General features: G+C 39.8%; 1 protein-coding gene and 1 long non-coding RNA gene across 2 annotated transcripts in view; one reads left to right on the top strand and one right to left on the bottom strand.

Moving 5' to 3' along the window:
• The window catches only part of LOC146465433 (ubiquitin-like modifier-activating enzyme 1), a 37117-nt gene extending 18604 nt beyond the window's left edge, over window positions 1-18513 (bottom strand). Inside the window, exons 1-17 of the mRNA XM_085128758.1 lie at window positions 18220-18513; window positions 18062-18132; window positions 15990-16075; window positions 15360-15442; window positions 14845-14979; window positions 13461-13567; window positions 12418-12508; window positions 11254-11337; window positions 11050-11098; window positions 10817-10914; window positions 10536-10628; window positions 10399-10452; window positions 10151-10213; window positions 9775-9885; window positions 9383-9484; window positions 8872-8952; window positions 7333-7488 (exon numbers count right to left, since the gene is read on the bottom strand). Coding sequence (XP_084984884.1) covers window positions 7333-7488; window positions 8872-8952; window positions 9383-9484; window positions 9775-9885; window positions 10151-10213; window positions 10399-10452; window positions 10536-10628; window positions 10817-10914; window positions 11050-11098; window positions 11254-11337; window positions 12418-12508; window positions 13461-13567; window positions 14845-14979; window positions 15360-15442; window positions 15990-16075; window positions 18062-18132; window positions 18220-18333 — 1578 coding nt within the window. The 5' untranslated portion in view covers window positions 18334-18513. The remainder of the gene's footprint in view (window positions 1-7332; window positions 7489-8871; window positions 8953-9382; window positions 9485-9774; window positions 9886-10150; window positions 10214-10398; window positions 10453-10535; window positions 10629-10816; window positions 10915-11049; window positions 11099-11253; window positions 11338-12417; window positions 12509-13460; window positions 13568-14844; window positions 14980-15359; window positions 15443-15989; window positions 16076-18061; window positions 18133-18219) is intronic.
• Window positions 10-6272, top strand: LOC146465434 (uncharacterized). Its single transcript, XR_014868292.1, has 2 exons — window positions 10-204; window positions 6222-6272. It is a non-coding gene; the product is annotated as an uncharacterized LOC146465434 (long non-coding RNA).
• Window positions 18514-18864: the final 351 nt, after the last annotated feature.

Here is an 18864-nt window from a genome sequence, read left to right as displayed (position 1 = left end):
GTCTTGTCAGATTCTTTATACTTGTGTCACGAGGCATACAAGGACAGTCATGTTTTTTGGACATGTTATGCAATAATGTTTTGTTTGTATAGTTTTCAAGATTGACATTTGAAACCAATTATGTAACAATACACATGATCAGTACTGTGCATGACTCGATATCGGCAGGAACACATTCAACGCGAGCGATCAAACAAGTTCTAGGTTCTAGGTTCTAGGTTTAGGTTCAAAGGTGTAATATAGGCACAAATAAATCGACGTTCAATCAATCGACTCGACGTTTATTACATGGCGCCCAACGTGGGGCAGGACTCACTGGCTAAACGAATCGACTGAAGAAGACGAACAGGACGAAGGATCTGAGCAAGCGACGTCATGAGTGAAAAGGAACTGAAGGAGAAACTGGACAGGCTTAAAGCTTCTCGAGGAGCCCATAGAGGTGTAATTACAAAGAGGATTGGAGAAGCAAACACGATACTCGAACCTGAAGGTACGCTTAATAACGAACAGGCTAAACAGTTAGATGTATTACATCGTTTACTCGAAAGCAAGTTGAAACTGGTTGAGAGCCTTGACGAAAGCATTTTGTCATTATGCGAAGTCGAAACAATTCAAGCTGAAATAGAAGATTCAGAGAGGGTTCTAGAAAGGGTGGTTGCATGCCAGAAAAGTATTCAGGATGCCTTAACAAAAAGGAACAATGAATCTAGCGCGCAAGAAAGCCAAATCAACCCCAGCCAAGGTTCACCTGGCGTGGCACAACAAGCGAAAGCCAAATTACCTAAGTTGATCTTGCCTAGGTTTAGAGGTGATGTAACTAAGTGGACTAGCTTCTGGGACTCGTATAAGACAGCAGTGCACGAAAGCAAGGCAATTTCTACTATCGATAAATTCAATTATCTCAATTCCCTTCTCGAAGGCCCCGCATCTCGATCAATTCAAGGTTTATCTTTGACCGAAGCGAATTACAATTCTGCGATCGAAATACTACATGAGAGGTTCGGAAAAACGCAGCAAATCATTGCCGCGCACATGGAGGAACTGTTGAAATTACCAAGCTGCTCGACCTCGGAACGTTCCAATTCCTTGAGATTTGTGTACGACAATATCAGCGTCCACATTCGCGGCCTGTCTTCATTGGGCGTTGCATCTGATCAATACGGTGGTTTATTGATTCCAGTGGTTATGTCTAAGCTTCCCAATGAAATTCGTGTTAGAATCGCTAGAGAAACGACAAGTGCTGTTTGGAAAATTGAAGAACTAATGGATGTAATCAAACGAGAAGTTGAAGCAATAGAAGTTAGCGAGAATGTCAAAATCACAGACGATCGAAATCAGAAACGTCCACCAGCACCGCCCCCGAAACCTCGATTACCGACAGCTGGAACATTTTTTGGTGCCACTTCAAAACCAGAGGCGAATGTTCCAAAATGTGTTTACTGCTCTGGAAGGCATTACTCAGCGTCGTGCGACAAGGTTACAGATATTAACACCAGGAGAGACATACTAAGACGCGACAAAAGATGTTTTACGTGCTTGAAAAGGGGACATTTAGTTGAACACTGCGACAAGAGTTGTAGGATCTGCAAGCGAAGGCATCATCAATCGATCTGTCAAGAAAAATCGCCCTGTGACCCACCGAATTCTTATACGCCCACTGAAGAACAAGGATTCTCGAATCGAAATAACGAAGAAGCATCTGGTTTGGGGAGCGCCACTACCACCGCAATTTCAAGTACGAAAGGAACCAAGGGTAGCATATTGTTACAAACCGCCACAGCGATAGCAACAAGCGAAGACGGATCCAAGTCTATTCCCGTCCGAATTTTGTTCGACAATGGTAGTCAACGCTCATATGTGACCGACCGCATCAAGGCAAGGCTGGGATTAACTGCGACGTCGACTGAGACCCTTCACCTAAACACGTTTGGTGAAAACGCCTATCGAAAACAAAAATGTCAAGTATTTACTTTACCGCTACGAAGCAGAAAAGACGAGTTCGTGGAGATTTCCGCCCTCAATTTTCCTGTCATTTGTTCGCCACTTCCAAAGAGAATAGATGTCACGAAATACCCGCATTTAACTGATTTAGATCTGGCTGACAGTCCAGCGAACGAACATGACTCTATTGACATTCTCATTGGATCGGATTATTACTGGGACATTGTCACTGGAGAATCGATTCGAGGTGAATTCAGTCCCACAGCCATCAACAGCAAGTTTGGTTGGCTTCTGTCAGGCCCTACGGGCGAGCAACATGTACACGCAAATTCTAATGTCGTCTCAAATCTTGTCATCTCTGGTGAACTGGTGTTAAACGAAGCGAATCAAGTTGACGAGATCACGAATCTGCTGAAACAGTTCTGGGAAACCGAAAGCATCGGAATTAAAGGTGATCTGAATTCTGCAAATCACTCGCCAATTGAAGCCAAGCGAAACGAAGAAATCTCTTTTGATGGCCGTCATTACGAAGTTTCACTGCCATGGAAGGAAGACTGCTTACCACGTACTAATAACTATCGAATGTGTGAAACCCGACTGCGATCTTTACATCACAAATTGAAAGGCGAGCCGAACTTACTTCACGAGTATGACAAGATTATTCAGGAACAAGCGCGAACGGAAATCGTCGAAAGGGTGCCAAAATTGAACGATGCGAACAAACTTAACACGAAGGGGATTTACTATTCACCTCACCACGCTGTTGTACGAAAGGATCGAGAAACGACAAAGGTGCGCATCGTTTACGATGGATCGGCCAAGAATTCTAAGGAAGAAAGCTCTCTGAATGATTGTCTTGAAGTTGGAGACAATCACATCCCACACATCTTCGACATGTTAACTAAGTTTCGCAGGAACGCCGTCGGAATTACTGCAGATATCGAGAAGGCATTCTTAATGGTGAGCATCAAAAAAAAAGAACGGGACATGCTCAGATTTCTGTGGTTCGAAGATCCGTTCGCGAAGAAACCAGAGATTGCAGAGTTTCGATTCAACCGACTTGTCTTTGGTCTGCGCCCGTCGCCTTCGATCCTGGGCGCGACGATAAAGCATCATTTGCATTTGTACAAGCAAAGCGAGCCTGAGATGGCGGAAATGCTAGAGAAGTCCTTGTACGTTGACGACCTGATCACTGGAACAGAAACTGACGAAGAGGCTATTGATGTCTACAAGAAATCCAAACAAATCATGGCCGATGGCGGATTCAACCTTAGGAAATGGAACTCAAACTCTCGCACCCTGGTGAGAGCGATCGAGAATGTTGAAAATTCAAACGAAGCAAAATCGAAACAAGAAATCACTGCAGAGGATGACGAGTCGTACGCAAAATCGTCAATCACACCAGGAAACTCAGAAACGAAAAGCGACACTGTGGTCAAGGTTCTTGGAATGAACTGGGACACTGTTGAAGACGAGTTTTTCTTCAACTTTACTGATTTGTACAACTATGGAATGTCACTTCCGGCGACAAAGCGATCTGTTTTGAAGTTGACAGCGACGGTATTTGACCCGATTGGATTTCTCACCCCGTGCACTGTAGAGATGAAAATTCTCTTCCAGGAACTCTGTCTCGACAAGATTGACTGGGATAGTAACCTGCCTGAAAACCTTCTTGGAACTTGGAATTCATTACTGAACGAATTGAAGTGTTTAAACGATGTCAAAATACCCCGCTGCAATTTCCGATCAAGGCCTGTGCAATTCGAGCTTCATGGATTTAGCGACGCCTCTCACCGCGCGTATGCTGGAGTTGTTTACGTTCGATCTTTGTATGAAAATGGTGAAATCGATGTTCGTCTCGTTGCCTCGAAAACAAGAGTTGCGCCGCTAAAGAGACAGACCATTCCACGCCTGGAATTGTTAGGTGCTCTTATTCTCGCCCGTCTCATGAACAGTCTTAATATGACCGGAAGTAATGTTAAGACCATCTGCTGGACCGATTCGATGACTACGCTGTGTTGGATCAAGAACGAGCGAACTTGGAAACAGTACGTTCAGCATCGTGTGGAAGAAATTCGAAATTTGACCTCCAAGGATGATTGGAGGCATTGCCCTGGAGAGTTGAACCCGGCTGATATACCGTCTCGTGGTTTGTCTGCAAAGGAACTTTCCACTAAAACGACTTGGTGGAATGGCGCAGCATTCCTTTATCAGCCAGAATCTGAATGGCCCGAAAACCGATCGACACAAGCCGAAGACAAGGTTGCCCTTGAAGAAGCTGTAAAGAATCCACTAGCTATCACTCATTCTCTTGTGAATAATTCAGATGACAACTCAGTGCCAGAGAAGAGAATCGATCAGATAATCGACATAAAGCGATTTCACGACTTGACAGATCTGCTCCGCGTAACAGCTCTTGTTGTCAAGATTGCAAGGAAGTGGAAGAATCAAATTCGAAACGAGGGTACAAGGGGAGAAGAAACGAGTTTAAACGCCGCTGATTTAAAGGAAGCCGAGAATCTCTGGATCAAGTCAGTTCAAGCAACTTCGTTCGCCAAGGAAATTGAATTCCTCAAGCGTAAGGATCAGAAATCGACTCCGCCAACATATGTCACGCAATTCGGGTTGTACATTCAAGAAGGTATTGTGAGATGCAAGGGTCGAATGAACAATGCCAATCTACCGGGGAGTACAAGAAACCCAATTCTTCTGCCAGCTAAACACGAATTTGTTCAATTGATTATCAAGAAAGGACATGAATCAGTGAAACACTGCGGATTAAGGGACACTCTTACCACGCTAAGAGAGCGCTTTTGGATCTTGAGGGGTCGCGAAGCAGTAAAACGAGTAATCAAGAAATGCGTGATTTGTTTGCGAATCAATGGAATGCCGTACAAAGCTCAGTCGACTCCTGATCTTCCGAGTGAACGAGTTTCAGACGACCCGCCCTTCACACATGTAGGGTTGGATTTTGCGGGACCACTAAACATTGTCAATGAACATGCGAATGAATCAAGCAAGGTTTACGTGTGTTTATTCACATGTGCGTCGACCAGGGCTGTACACTTAGAGCTATGCAAAAGCCTCGATGTTCAAGATTTTCTGTTGGCATTCAGACGATTTGCCAGTCGCCGAGGGCTACCAGCGACCATTAATTCAGACAACGCGAAAACTTTCAAGTCTTCGAGCAAGGAAATCAGGAGGATCACAAGATCTAACGAAGTGTTGCGTTACCTTGTCAACCAGAGAGTCACCTGGAAATTTATTGTTGAAAAGGCTCCCTGGTGGGGAGGTTTCTGGGAGCGATTAGTCAGAAGTGTCAAGCTACCATTGAAGAAAGTGCTCGGTCGATCATCTCTGAGTTTTGAACAATTGCGAACTTTGATGGTAGAAATCGAGTCAGTGATCAACGCGAGGCCGATCACTTACGTGTACGACGACGCGAATTCAATCTCTTATCCATTGTCGCCTTCTGACCTTGTTTATGGACGACGTGTCACATTGACCCCAAATGACGCACATTACGAAATTGTCAGCACTCATCAATCGTTGACAAGAAGAGCTAAGCACCACAAGAATTTACTACAGCAAGTCACGAAACAGTGGAGAAAGGAATATCTCACCAGCTTACGTGAACAATCAAGTCCGAGAAACAAAGGAATTTCCGTTCAAGAAATCTCAGTTGGAGATATTGTGCTGCTCAAAAACGATTCTACAAATAGGATTCACTGGAAGATTGCAAGAGTTGAGGAACTAATTCCTGGAGCTGATGGAAAGGTTCGTGCTGCAATCGTCAAAGTCGGAAACAGCGACAAGCGACCAAGTTATTTACGGAGAGTCATTCAACATTTGATTCCAATCGAGGTCAAGTCTAGTACAAACAATGTGGATACACGTCATGTTGCGGATGTTTCAAGTCAACTTGCGGATGCTGCTCGACCTCGACGAACAGCGGCGGTGATCGGGGAGATCGGTCGTCGACAAATGAACATTGTATAATCATTGTAAATAATTTCGATAAATCAGGACGGTGAAAGTTTGTCACTGCGTGGAAAACTTTGGGGAGTGTCAGATTCTTTATACTTGTGTCACGAGGCATACAAGGACAGTCATGTTTTTTGGACATGTTATGCAATAATGTTTTGTTTGTATAGTTTTCAAGATTGACATTTGAAACCAATTATGTAACAATACAGATGATCAGTACTGTGCATGACTCGATATCGGCAGGAACACATTCAACGCGAGCGATCAAACAAGTTCTAGGTTCTAGGTTCTAGGTTTAGGTTCAAAGGTGTAATATAGGCACAAATAAATCGACATTCAATCAATCGACTCGACGTTTATTACAAGTCTTTTCCAACAGTCTCTTGCAGTGCTTCTTCCAGCTGCTTCCTTTTTTTGAGTACTGGAGATATTATTCTTGCGGATGGTGGTGGTCGCTTTCGCGGAGAGGTACGCCACGCAAACTTTGAAGGAATTGCACCCTTTGCCAGATCCATTTTCTTCCCTCCAAGACCTTTTTTAATTTCGCTTTTGGAGAAATGTAGCGAACATACCTTTGTAGCTGTTGTTAGTTTGAAGTTTGGTCCAACATCTCTTCGAATTTTATGAAGCCATTGAGCTCGAAGACTTGAATCCACTGGAAAACCAAAAAATCCTACTCTGTTTTCCTGACAGTCTATATTTCCTTTTTGGTTGCAAAGAGGTACGCAACAATAAATATTAGAACCTGAAGACATCCCGACTCTTATAAAATTAACCTTCTCTGAGCTATAATACAAGAAACCGCGCTAAACTCCCTGTAAGTTCACTACAAGTTCGTGCTTTATGAAAATTACGATTTCTTGTTTATCCTAAAACGCCTCGTTTTGATGACTGGCTACCAGCTTTTTTCTGCGCGTCCGCCATTTGTGAATACGGTGTATGGGCATCAAAAAATCAACTGAAAAGTCACCTAATTTTCGAAACAGTTTATGTACAGTATTCCTGGCAGACATGCCTTTTGGCAGTGTTCCAGATAACTTTCAGAGTCAGGGAGTCCATGAAAAATTTCAGGGGGTGTGGTTCATTCCTGATCTTCTTAACTTCATCATTCAGTTTGTCAAAGCCAGCCACTACTCCTTAATGAAGCCAGCTAATTTGTTGGGTTTTTGACCTGAGGTTTAATATTTCTCCCGTATTTTGGGCACTCAACTTATGTTTCTGGTTAAAAGCCTGGTGGGCATATGTAAATGTACGCACAGACACGTAAGGGACACCTTCTCTCAAACGCAAACTGCACAGTAAAAGTAAAGCTGTACCCAAAGAAAATATTACAACAACATTATTTCTGAAAACATATTGCCCTGCAGAAAACTCTAAGCTTCATTCACCAGCCCATGATCTAACCTGCACATCAGCTGGTCTGAACAGAAACTGCCTGTTGAGGTTGGATTTTTCAATGGTGTCCATGTCAGTGACAAACACTGTTCCTGCATCACTGCACGCTAATCCCATCATGGCAAAGTTTTTCAGATGTTCACATCCAATGGCACCCGCACCAACCTAACAAAAATTGACATTTAACATCAAGAAGATGTAATCACACTGTGCCTTGATTGTATGGTTAGACGTACAGAGTGCTGTAAAAATTTTTAGTATTACAGTCAATTCACATCACGCGTGACCAGTATTTCCGAGAATGAAATGAACATTCAAATTTCTTTTTGTAATGTTCGACATGTGAATGGAATGTTGAACATTTCTCTGGAAAGCTTTCCCGAAAAAGACGCATTAACAGAAAAAAAGATTCAAAATACTTATTAGGAAACAATTATTGTTATTCTTGAAATACTTAATACTGTAATGTAAAGAAAACTTCATAGCTTTATACTGTCAATAAACTAGGGAAATTTCTACGGGAACTCTGAAATCTCCTTGGCGATGTTCAAAACTGACATGTAAATTTCAAAACTCTGTTCAAATTTCAAAAATACCAGTCACACATGATGTGGATCGACTGTAATAATTTGGAAAGTACAGTGACTTTTGTCTTCCAGTTGGACTGCAAGCAGTCCCTTTCTGGTCAGTTGAGAGGGTGCGCTCACAGCGCAGCGAGACTGGAGCGAGGAGAAATAAACGAAAAGAGACTGGGGGAGAGGCCTCTCCCCAAGCCCCCTCCACTTGTTCGCTCCATTTTTTTCGCGCTCGGCTATTTCGCATGACCTCTCGACTATCCAGAAAGGGACTGCTTGCAGTCTATCTTCCAGTTAGTGTACTGCACTTGAGAACTGGTGGCTACAATCGTGTTTTACTTGTTGAGACACATTGCTTCACAGTTTCTCTTTGCCCTGGCCAATGGCATAAATCAGTGAGAAGATACCTCTGTGAAAACCCTATATCCTATATACCTTCCTTGAATTAACTGCTTTAATTTATTTTTTCTCAAGCTAAATTTCTTATTACTTAGAGGAAACCTCCACTCTGACAACAAATGGACGGTAAATTGTTGGAAATTTATTGTGTCTAAATTCTAAATTTTGGTTTAAAAAGTAGTGCTAAAAATTAGATATGATCGTCGCCAATTTTCACTTTTAAATTTCCCAGGCACTGCCACTTTGGATTTTATGACGTCATTTTGCCGCTATTGATAGTACTTGCAGAAGTTCTTTTGTGTGAAATAATAAGGCAACCATATTACGCCATGAAATCAAAGATGGTCACGCCCGGGAAATTTAGAAGGAAAATAGGTGATAATCAAATCCTGTTTTGTCCCACACAAGAATCTTATTTCCATGTTTTCCAATGAAATTTGAAACGAGATTGTATTTTTAACAATTAGACATTAATTTATTTCAAATGTGGAGGTTTCCTTTAAGGATTATCTGCGTAATTATATAATTATTTGAAAAAATATGATACATGTGTGACAGACTCAAGAGCACTCACAATAAAGTACTTCTGTTCCGACAGCTTCTTTTGGAACTCACTTCCAAAGACTGCAATTTGGGCATCATATCTTGAACCAGTCTAGTAAGAAAAGCAATTTATCATTCCGTGTAAGACAAAGTAGACTAAATCAAAATAAGCTTAAAAAAATATTGATTTACAACGTACCACTTACATGTAGTAAGTGGTTGCAGCAAGATGGTGCCAGTGTGCTCAAGGATTTGAACTTCACAAACAAATAATTCAAATTGAAATTAAATAACATGGTTAAAAAACCCAGTTTTTCCAGCATAAGGCAGACCACCTGGCTATTATTTACAAGTGCGGCCATGGCATTGAACTCAAGAGTACTGTGGCACAACACACAGATTTCACTTGGACAAGGTCCTTAACCGCATAATTTGTCTACTGAAACACTTTACCTGTACATGTATACAGTTACCTTGATTCACTGAGGTTGACAAAAAAAAAATAGATAATGGTGACAACTATTAATAAGCAAGTATCTTACTGGCTGGCATGATGCTTCTGAAATGTCCCCTTCCTCTGGCAAGCATTCTAGACTATCAAAGTAAAGCAGCTGAAGTATGGGGTGGAACTTTCCACTACATGCCTAAAAACATGTAAAACAAACAAGGGTTGGTCTAAACTAAGGTACATCATTTTTTTAATTTTTGATAATTATGGTACTTGCAATTGAAGTGGTGTGTGGAAAAAGGCTCTAAGTGACTCTTCATCACAAGTTAAATTCTCCCCCTTTTTGCAAGGAAACAAGGTAATTTGGAAGGAGAATCTAGCTGTTTATCAGAAGTCACTTAGGGCTATTTTCCAGGCACCCCTAAGTGGCAATTTGCATCATGCTAGAAAATTTGACAAAACAGTAGAAAATAAACTCAAAAGCACCTTCATAACTTCCTGGGCAGTGATTCCTCCTATCACTCCCTGCATGGGGCAAATGTCACCTCTGGCATTGTAGGCCAGCTGCGTCAAGAGACTCTCATCCACTTTGTCCACCTGAGACAGTGGGGAAAAAAAAAATTCAAAATAAAATGCCACCGTACACATGAATTAATATTGGCAACTACAATTGAGAAAGGTTGCCTGTATTCTCAGGCCACAAGAACACCTTACTGTCAAAAGAACATTAATTTTTAATTAGTTACTACTAATAAAAGATTTTTATCCCCGGGAATACAACACTCCATACACCATACCCACCATTCCTTTCTTTAATGCTTATTTGTAATTAAAAAATTTCAAGTACACTGAGTTTACACACCTGTGAGCATATCCTCTCTGAATTGAGCTTCTTAGCCAGTGCAACAAATTTCTTGGCATCTTCCTTTATGGGGAAAACAGAGATGTTTAAAAGTAATGACGAATTCAATCACTTATTATAAATTAGCTTCTAGGCTTCTTGCCACCTCCTTTGTACAAAAAAAACAATATGAAGTTAAATGAAGAATTCCACTAGAGCCAGTGTAAATTACAGAGCCTTTTGATTCAAGTCTGATATTAGAAACAAACCTTGTTTCTTGGCCTTGGTAGAGATCCAAATTCACTGACATATTTATGAAGAGCCTAGTGGAAAGAATGGGATTGATGAAAACATTTTCACATTAAAATGCTGCAGTGCCAACTCAGAAAAGATGAAGATAACTCACTACGTATCCTAGGTGAAGTTGCCCAGGCCTATCCATTTTTCCAAAGTCTGTCAGTACAAATTCTGGGGCTGTGAGGGAATCCCTAAATGATTTCTAGTGGAAACAAGATGAAGCAAAGTGATGAAAATGAACAGTCTATTTACATTCAGAAAATACCAAAAATATAACAGCTCTGTTTATCTCCTGTAAGAGTTTTAAAAATCAAGAAGAACAACTTGTATATGTATATATATATGTGTACAAGCAGAAGCACTGGTGATAATTTTAAATATGGTACTTACAAATTTGACTATTTTGGGCATTTTAACTTGAGTGACTATACCACCACGGACATAATCTGAAAATCCTCTGGTGTCACCAATACTGAAGGTATAAGGACCTGTTTGGGAGTAAACAAGTTGTGATTCATTGAGCACTCATGTAATACAATGCACAGTGTGGTAAGAGTACAATAGACTAGAATGATTATTGAGTGATGCAACTCAGAACAATGTAAAGGTCAATATATGCCCACCTAAAACTTTAATTTTTCGTGGCTCACATTGATTCAATTCTGTCATTCCCTGGAAAGAAACAACAACAATAACCTTCAGCATCTTAATGGAGGATACCATGTGTGAAATATAGTTTTAGCAAGTGTTCTGACCTGTTGAATTTCTGCTACTTGAGCATGACTAAATGTATTCCAACTGGTTCTAATAATTTAATGTAAATGTACCTGGACTTCAGAGAATGTGACATAATCGCCAGACTCGTAGCTGTGTCTTTGTTCATCAAGACAAGTCACAACACCATCCTCATCCTAAAATTAACACAAAATAATAAATTACTCAGGACTTTGGTATTTTTTAACTAACAAATGAATATTCTTCCATGAGCATGTGTCGGATATAAAATAATAGATAGCCAGCTTGGTGCGTAATCATCTCATATTATTCAACAAGCGTGAGCGGCTAACTGTTTTATTAAAAGCAATCAAGAATATTGCTGCATGTAGATCTGGCTGATTTCGCTTTGCAAGAACAGTGAGAAGACAATTTAAGGGATCGCTTTTAATTTTCTAGGGCATGGTATAATGGTTCATATACCTGACCATGGCCGCTAAGCCAGTCAAATCCTGGCAATTGCGTTATATAATGATTCAATTTTTAATAATGACTGATATCCCATGGCTGCTAAGCCAATCAAAACTCTGGAATTGAGGTACAATAATTTCATTATCACAGCGTTAGTACGCTTGCAACATGCAACATGATGTACACTAGATTGTTTGAGAAAGGGGAGTGTTTGAGTGGTATACACTCGATTGCAAAAACGTTGACACCTAAAAGCATAAACCGTGAATGATAAGGTCTACCCAATGGCTTTATGAGTATAAGTGTACTAAATTTATTTGCATAATTATTAGCATTCTAATTCTCGTGTGACGATCGATGACCAAAATTAGTTGCACGTGGTCAATGATGGAAACTGTCAAAGCAAGTTGGCCAACAAGGGCCAATTTGAGTGATATATGATTCACTATTTGCCTAAGTTCAAAACAGGCAATGAACTTGCACTATTTGGTAGAAAATTATTTGGAAGAATTAAGTCAGCACTGTATTTTTTTATTGCAAAGAATGAGAATGGTAAATTATTGATTATGGAAATGGGGTTATTGTTTAAACACTACCCACAAATCCATTGGGTCTCATCGTTCACGGTTTATGCCTTTTAGGTGTCAACGTTTTCACAATCGGGTGTATAAACAGGCATGTACATTGCAGCATTGCAGGGAGAGTGTCTGTTGTATCCACTGTTACTGTCTGGAAATCTAAGACCATATTATTTAATTTTCAATTAGCAAATTTACTTTAATCAAAAATGTTGTACTTTGATGTACCTTTGTAACAGATGAAATCATGTTGCTGATGGGCTGTTCTCCATTCGTATCTACAACACTGAAACTCTCACCAAAATCACAAAATATTTGTCTAAAGGAAACAAAATAATTCAAAATATTAAATAGTTATAATTGTGGTTCACTAAATACACAATCAAAATAAATAAAACAGTCAAGTTACCATTAATGATAATGTACTGTGCATTGACTGTGAGGCTGTACAATTTCATTTTAGACTTATGTGCAAAAATTATCACGGTTATTTCTCTCATCTTCAGTCATCAATGCAAAAATCTTGTCACATAGTGGAATTATAATATTTGAATGTTAAGTAATATTGTTTAGTTCCAGAAAATATCCACACCCCTCCCCCTAGGGTGGAGGATCCTCAAAGGCCTAAAAAAGGAGCTCAACTAAAAATTCCAAAGGGGTTGGGGGAGAGGATTGGTTTAGAGAAAACCTTCTTAGTGAAGGAAGGGCTTACACATTCTACAGGAAATGAAACACTGTGACTGCATTTTATGGTAAGAAGTCGACCGGTAATGGTCAAAATTATTGCTCTTTGACTACAATTCAACACATAAATAAATGAAACTGTAAGTAACATAATGATTAATGTACAAATTCAGATAAAAACAGTGTTGAATCTGTTATAACTGACAATCGGGAAAAAATGGTTGCCTAGAAGAGATTCTATCAAGTAGAGGTTAACTTAAAAACAGTTTTTAAACACACAAAAAAAGGTTATTCACTTTCAACCCTTTCACTCCCATGATCTGAATGTTAAGTCCCCTGACTGTCAGACATGTGCTTTTATAGTTAGTTCACATGATTTGGTGTTACATCAAACAATATCACCTAGTTGATGATTTTCTTTATAATTCTCATCTCCTGTCTGGTTGACAATGTATTGATAACGTAAGGACAAAATTACATGAGTGAATGGGTTAAGGGATGGTCACTTACATGGCGTGCATGATCACTGAGAGTAATTAACTGTCATTGAACATGATATATAAAGTTCTTAATAGCACGAGACTAACCCAAACAGTCCTCTTGTATCAGCAATAATGAATTTGATTCCTCTTGCATGACAAAAATCACTGGCCCAGAGCTGTTCCTCTAGGCTTGATTGTGTAAGTACTACAACCTAACAAGCAAATAAAAGCCCAGCTTACTAATTCAGTGACAGATTTCTCAGATTTCACTGAAGACAGCTGCAAAAGGCAAATGCCACTTTTATATGTAATGCGAAGCAACTAGGCTGACAGTGGAACCCCTACAATTTTGTTTAGCCTACCAGGTAGAAAGAGATACATGTAATGTATAGTGAAGATTTTTAATGCGGCTAAATAAAAAGTTAGCCAAATTTACTTCGAGCCAATGTGGTCTGCAGTTTTCCTCATTGTGTACATGACCTGCAGTGGGGAGTTTCATTGCTGATCAGCGTTTCTCAAATTTGCATTTGTGTTACTTTAGCTGATCATTGCAGATCATTCAATGTGAATCTTTGTGGATTCTGGCCCCTCTCCCTCCCTCTCTCTTGGTGTAAGGGTACAGGTAAGTACTTTGGTCAGGTAAGTATGATTTTCAATGCAATTCCTTTCAGTGTGACAGTGCCTGTTGGCTGGCTGCTGCAGGAATGGTTCCCGCTTGCATGGTTGTCAGGGATACCTCAGTGCTCTGCCTGGACTGTGTCAGGCCTCTGCCCAACACCATAGGCACCAATTCCCAAGCTCATCTATTGGCGATGGGTTTAAACTAAGGAAACAGCACAATGTTTTGCAGACAAGCCTTGGATCACCATGCCCTCCCATTTACATATTAAAAGAAAGACAGAAAAAGAGAAGGAAAGAAAGAAAGAAAGAAAGAAAGAAAGAAAGAAAGAAAGAAAGAAAGAAAGAAAGAAAGAAAGAAAGAAAGAAAGAAAGAAAGAAAGAAAGAAAGAAAGAAAGAAAGAAAGAAAGAAAGAAAGAAAGAAAGAAAGAAAGAAAGAAAGAAAGAAAGAAAGAAAGAAAGAAAGAAAGAAAGAAAGAAAGAAAGAAAGAAAGAAAGAAAGAAAGAAAGAAAGAAAGAAAGAAAGAAAGAAAGAAAGAAAGAAAGAAAGAAAGAAAGAAAGAAAGAAAGAAAGAAAGAAAGAAAGAAAGAAAGAAAGAAAGAAAGAAAGAAAGAAAGAAAGAAAGAAAGAAAGAAAGAAAGAGAGAGAAAGCAGGCAGGGAGCTACATTGTCCATGTAGGGAGGGAGGGAGGGAGGAAGGAAGGCAGGAAGAAACTACAACCATGTTGAGGTATATACAGTATACTATTTAACAACAATCAAGTAAATGGTTGCAAGGGCCTTAAAGTTTGAAGTTACATGTACTTAAATGGTATTCTTACTGGCTGACAGTTACATTGCAGACAATTAAGGAAATTGAAATATCTAACCTGAAATTGTCCTAAAAAGTTTTCTGTAAGCTTTTCAGTATGAACAGACATACGGACATAACTGTTGAGCTCTGAAATCCTGGGCAAGGATACCTCTGCCCTGTTTTTTCCAATGTCATCAGCTTGAAGAAAGAACTGCAAGAACCAAATTTAATGAACACTAATAAATCATTAATAATTATATTCTTCTTATTAACAGAATGATAACACTTGGGCAAGGTGCCAGTTTTATTATAGTTGGTAAAGCCTAGAAATAACCCACTTAACAAATTGAAAGCAGTTTTGTATGGTCTATATGAGACAATAGAATGCTGCCAAGTTTTGGGCATTGTATGGCGTCATTTTATGGTCTATAAGAGTATAGACCATAGATTTGTTTTTTATAATAACATGGAAAAAGTACGAGCGGAATATTGGCTTTATTTACATCTGATGTCATTTTTATTGTCTGTACTCTTATAACAAAAGATTTCTGCATCAATACTATTACAGTATACATGACAGTAAGTTCCTACCTGGGAAGACAAGTCTGAAATTTCAACACATCCTGTATCGTGTAGGGTAACGGACTTCACACCACCCAAGACAACATTTTTTGCTGAGGACAAGTTCAGGAGCAAATACATGTTAGGTTTACTTATACACCGGTATTTAGCACTGATTTTTTAAAAACGGAACTTCTCACATACAAAGTTCTGGGAGCTACACCAAAAAGCCAAGCTGAACCACGTGCACGCAGCCTGACCTTTACTACAAAACATCGGAATATTACAAACAACAGGAAAAAACGCTCCTAGGATTATGTGCCACAAAAACTCAAACAACTACTATATAATGAAAAACTCACAACCCAACAAAGGCCTTACCAGCATAAAAATAGTGAACTAGAGGTCTAGAGGCGCACCAAACTATCAATCTAGAAGGGTGGATGAGCAGGAGGTCACGCAATGGCAAACAGCAACAAGAAAACTAGTAAACTACGAAAAACCATGTGACTAGACCCTCAATGACACTATTGCCCTGCATACTCCCAGACGTGTGTGAGAAAAATGTTTTCTGCTTCTCTCATTCCTCAGCCAGCAGAAAACAGAACTTTATTAGAGTAAACAAGATCAGGGATCTGTTACAGTACACGTAGTAAATACCTATTTCTACTCCAAGTCCCTTCATCCCAGAAATGAGGATATTGGAAACAGCCATTTTTTGCATAGCTTCATGGCCAAGAACATACCTAAAACAACAAAAAAGTAACATGAAAAATGAATTTGTGCAATCGCATTTGTTACAAACATCCACTAATTTTTTTGCAAGAGCTTGGCACATGAACTCAAGACTAATTGTTGCTAATTAAGTCTGGGAGATTGTAGTACAGGGAAACCAATTACCAAAAAGCTGACAAGCAGAGCCAGGTGAGGTATTTTGGCAAGTAACATTCACCAGCCTGGGCTCAGCCTTACTTCCGATATTGGCTTTACAATAAAACTTTTAAATGTAAATATATGCAGATGATGCAGGGTACACCCTAACAAAATTAACAAGGATAACGGAATACATTGTAGAAATTTGGACCCCTGGATACGACCAAGGAGAACAACAGAAAAGACCAGGGGTAACTGCAGACTGCTGAGGAGACAGTTTCCCCTTGAAGCAGCGAGTATTGATATCAGCCAATCACAGCTGACCTTTGTTATAAATAATGAAGCATGTTCAGTTGACCTAATCATCTCCTGAAGACTAGCAGTTAGCAGTTGAAATGTCAGGATCTACAACTCAAGTGACTACATAGTGCTCAGACAAACAATATTTTATGAATTATTATTGTGATACATGTACTTTGCAAAACCTCAGTAATGCATGAAATGGTGGCAGGACCATGAAGCCACTACACACACACATTGTTTCATCACATTGAATAAATCTTTTTAAAACTGTAACTGGCTTGGAATTAATACAAGATGCCTATACTGGCATGTACGCGAGATGCTGTGGCTGATTCATTTATTCCAAATGTATGCCTCGCAGATTGATAAAACTATACTTTCTAATAGAATAGTTTGAGTCATGAAGAGCGCCTTACGTTGTTTCCCTTGTGTTACGCTTCTTAGGGTTTCACCGGAAATTTCGGAAATTCCATTATGGTAGCGTAAGCTCCTTAATGACCTCCTTTCAGTCTCCCATCGTGGTCTAAGACTGTCAAACAAAGCACGATTCCTTCGCCAGGAACTCTCCAATTTCCACCGTTGTAAATGTCGAGTGCTTCTCAGAGGTCATTCTTTGGATTTACCGTTTCAAAATGGTGAAATTTCCGTTTGAAAACGGCACACTTGAGTCCACAACATGTTAACAATATGGCACCACAAATTAATCCATTTTTAATGAATAAATCAAATGGTGCTTTGACGTCACACAGGTAGGGGTGAGTGGGTCCCCTCCCTTGCGATATAAGCGACAAGAATGGATTTTGATTGGCCTGCTTTTGTTAAAGACAATCAGAACAATACATTCCGAGTAGGGGAGGGGAGACTTTAATGAATAAATTAATGTACAGATTTGTGGCTACGACAAAGAAAAAAAAAACAAATCGACCCGTTTTTAAACATGGTATGCCTGCGTAAAAAGTTGCTTGATAAAATTTTACCTCCTCTAAGAGGGTAAAATTGTCAATATTCTGGCAATGGTGGCTTGAAATTTTCTCAGAATTCAAAATAATTTCAAAAGCTATTCTTTGATTGACATCCACCAAACTAAACTTGGTCCGCCTTGTTTAAAGGTGTTGGGTTGCAAATCAATCCCTTTCTTGGGTTTTAAGAAAATGAAGTGAGCATGAAGGCCTTTCGTTTCCGCTTTCTAAGCTGTGAGATGAGTAAACATTATTTATTTTGTTCCTCCATGGAACCTTCAACCACAATTTCTGCTCAGACATCTACATGTACTGGCAGCAGTGAATTTAAGGGATGGACATTATTTAGAGAGCCTAAACACAGGAGAATGATTGAGATAACCATTTATGCCAATGTATTTCACCTTCCTTTCCGATAAGACCGCGCAAAAGTCATCAAAACTGAAAGTGCTTCAAGCAATAGACGTGTCAGATAAAAGCTGGCATGCATGAGTAATTTCATAATTAAAAGATGTACTATGCTTGTACATGGTAACTTTGGGGTTTAAAGAAGTGTTGATTTTAAACAGATTTAAAAAGTCGTGCAAAATGACTCACAATTGTCGGGAGTAAAGTCCTTCATCGATCTGCATTTGATTGTCCACACTTCCGTTATCCGCCATTGTGGCCTGTTCGGACGCAAAAACCAAATATTATTGAAAAAAGTAATCAAACCACTGAGAATGTCTCCGAATTTTAATAAGAATTCCTCCTACCTTTCCTGCTGAATGATTTTCCTGGGATACAGAATTCGTAGCACTGTCCGAGTTTGAAGTTTTTCTCTTTTTCGCTGGAGGCGCTGCAACCGTCTCCTCAGAATATGATGACATCTACTGCACTCATCAAGCTAAATAGCGCTGTTCCTTGTAGTCTTTTATTCACTGGTGGTGTGCAGCTGTTTGCCTTAGACCCAAACAATGGCTTACCTCAGCAAAATCCGGAAATTTTTCGCCTGCGAAGAGACAGTTTCCCAACGTGACTCACCCGAAGATGAAAGAGAAAGATGGCTATGTGACCAGGCCTTTTCATAGCTGTGTGACCACGCGTTGCACGTTCTTCATATTACGTCCCCGGGGGGGGCACTTGACTCATGTTTGGGTGTAGGGGTGCCGCTGGGGGTTTGAAACCCTGACCCTGTTTAGGACGAAAATAACCTTAAATACCTACCCTGTGTAGGACAATGTCCTCAATTTTAAGACCCTATTTAGGACAGAGGACAACATCTAGCTCTTGTGTTACACAAGTGTTTATTGGCAATAATAATAACATTTAAAGGCCCACTGTCACTTACCGGACGTAATGTTCCACGCATTGAAACGCGAATACCAATTACAACATAAAATAATACACTTCCTAGAAGT

Source organism: Pavona decussata, unplaced genomic scaffold (genome assembly GCF_977016875.1).
Source record: "Pavona decussata unplaced genomic scaffold, jaPavDecu1.1 SCAFFOLD_156, whole genome shotgun sequence".
Classification (NCBI taxonomy): domain Eukaryota; kingdom Metazoa; phylum Cnidaria; class Anthozoa; order Scleractinia; family Agariciidae; genus Pavona; species Pavona decussata.
Note: the sequence above shows the minus strand (reverse complement) of the source record. Positions and strands in the feature narration are given on the sequence as shown.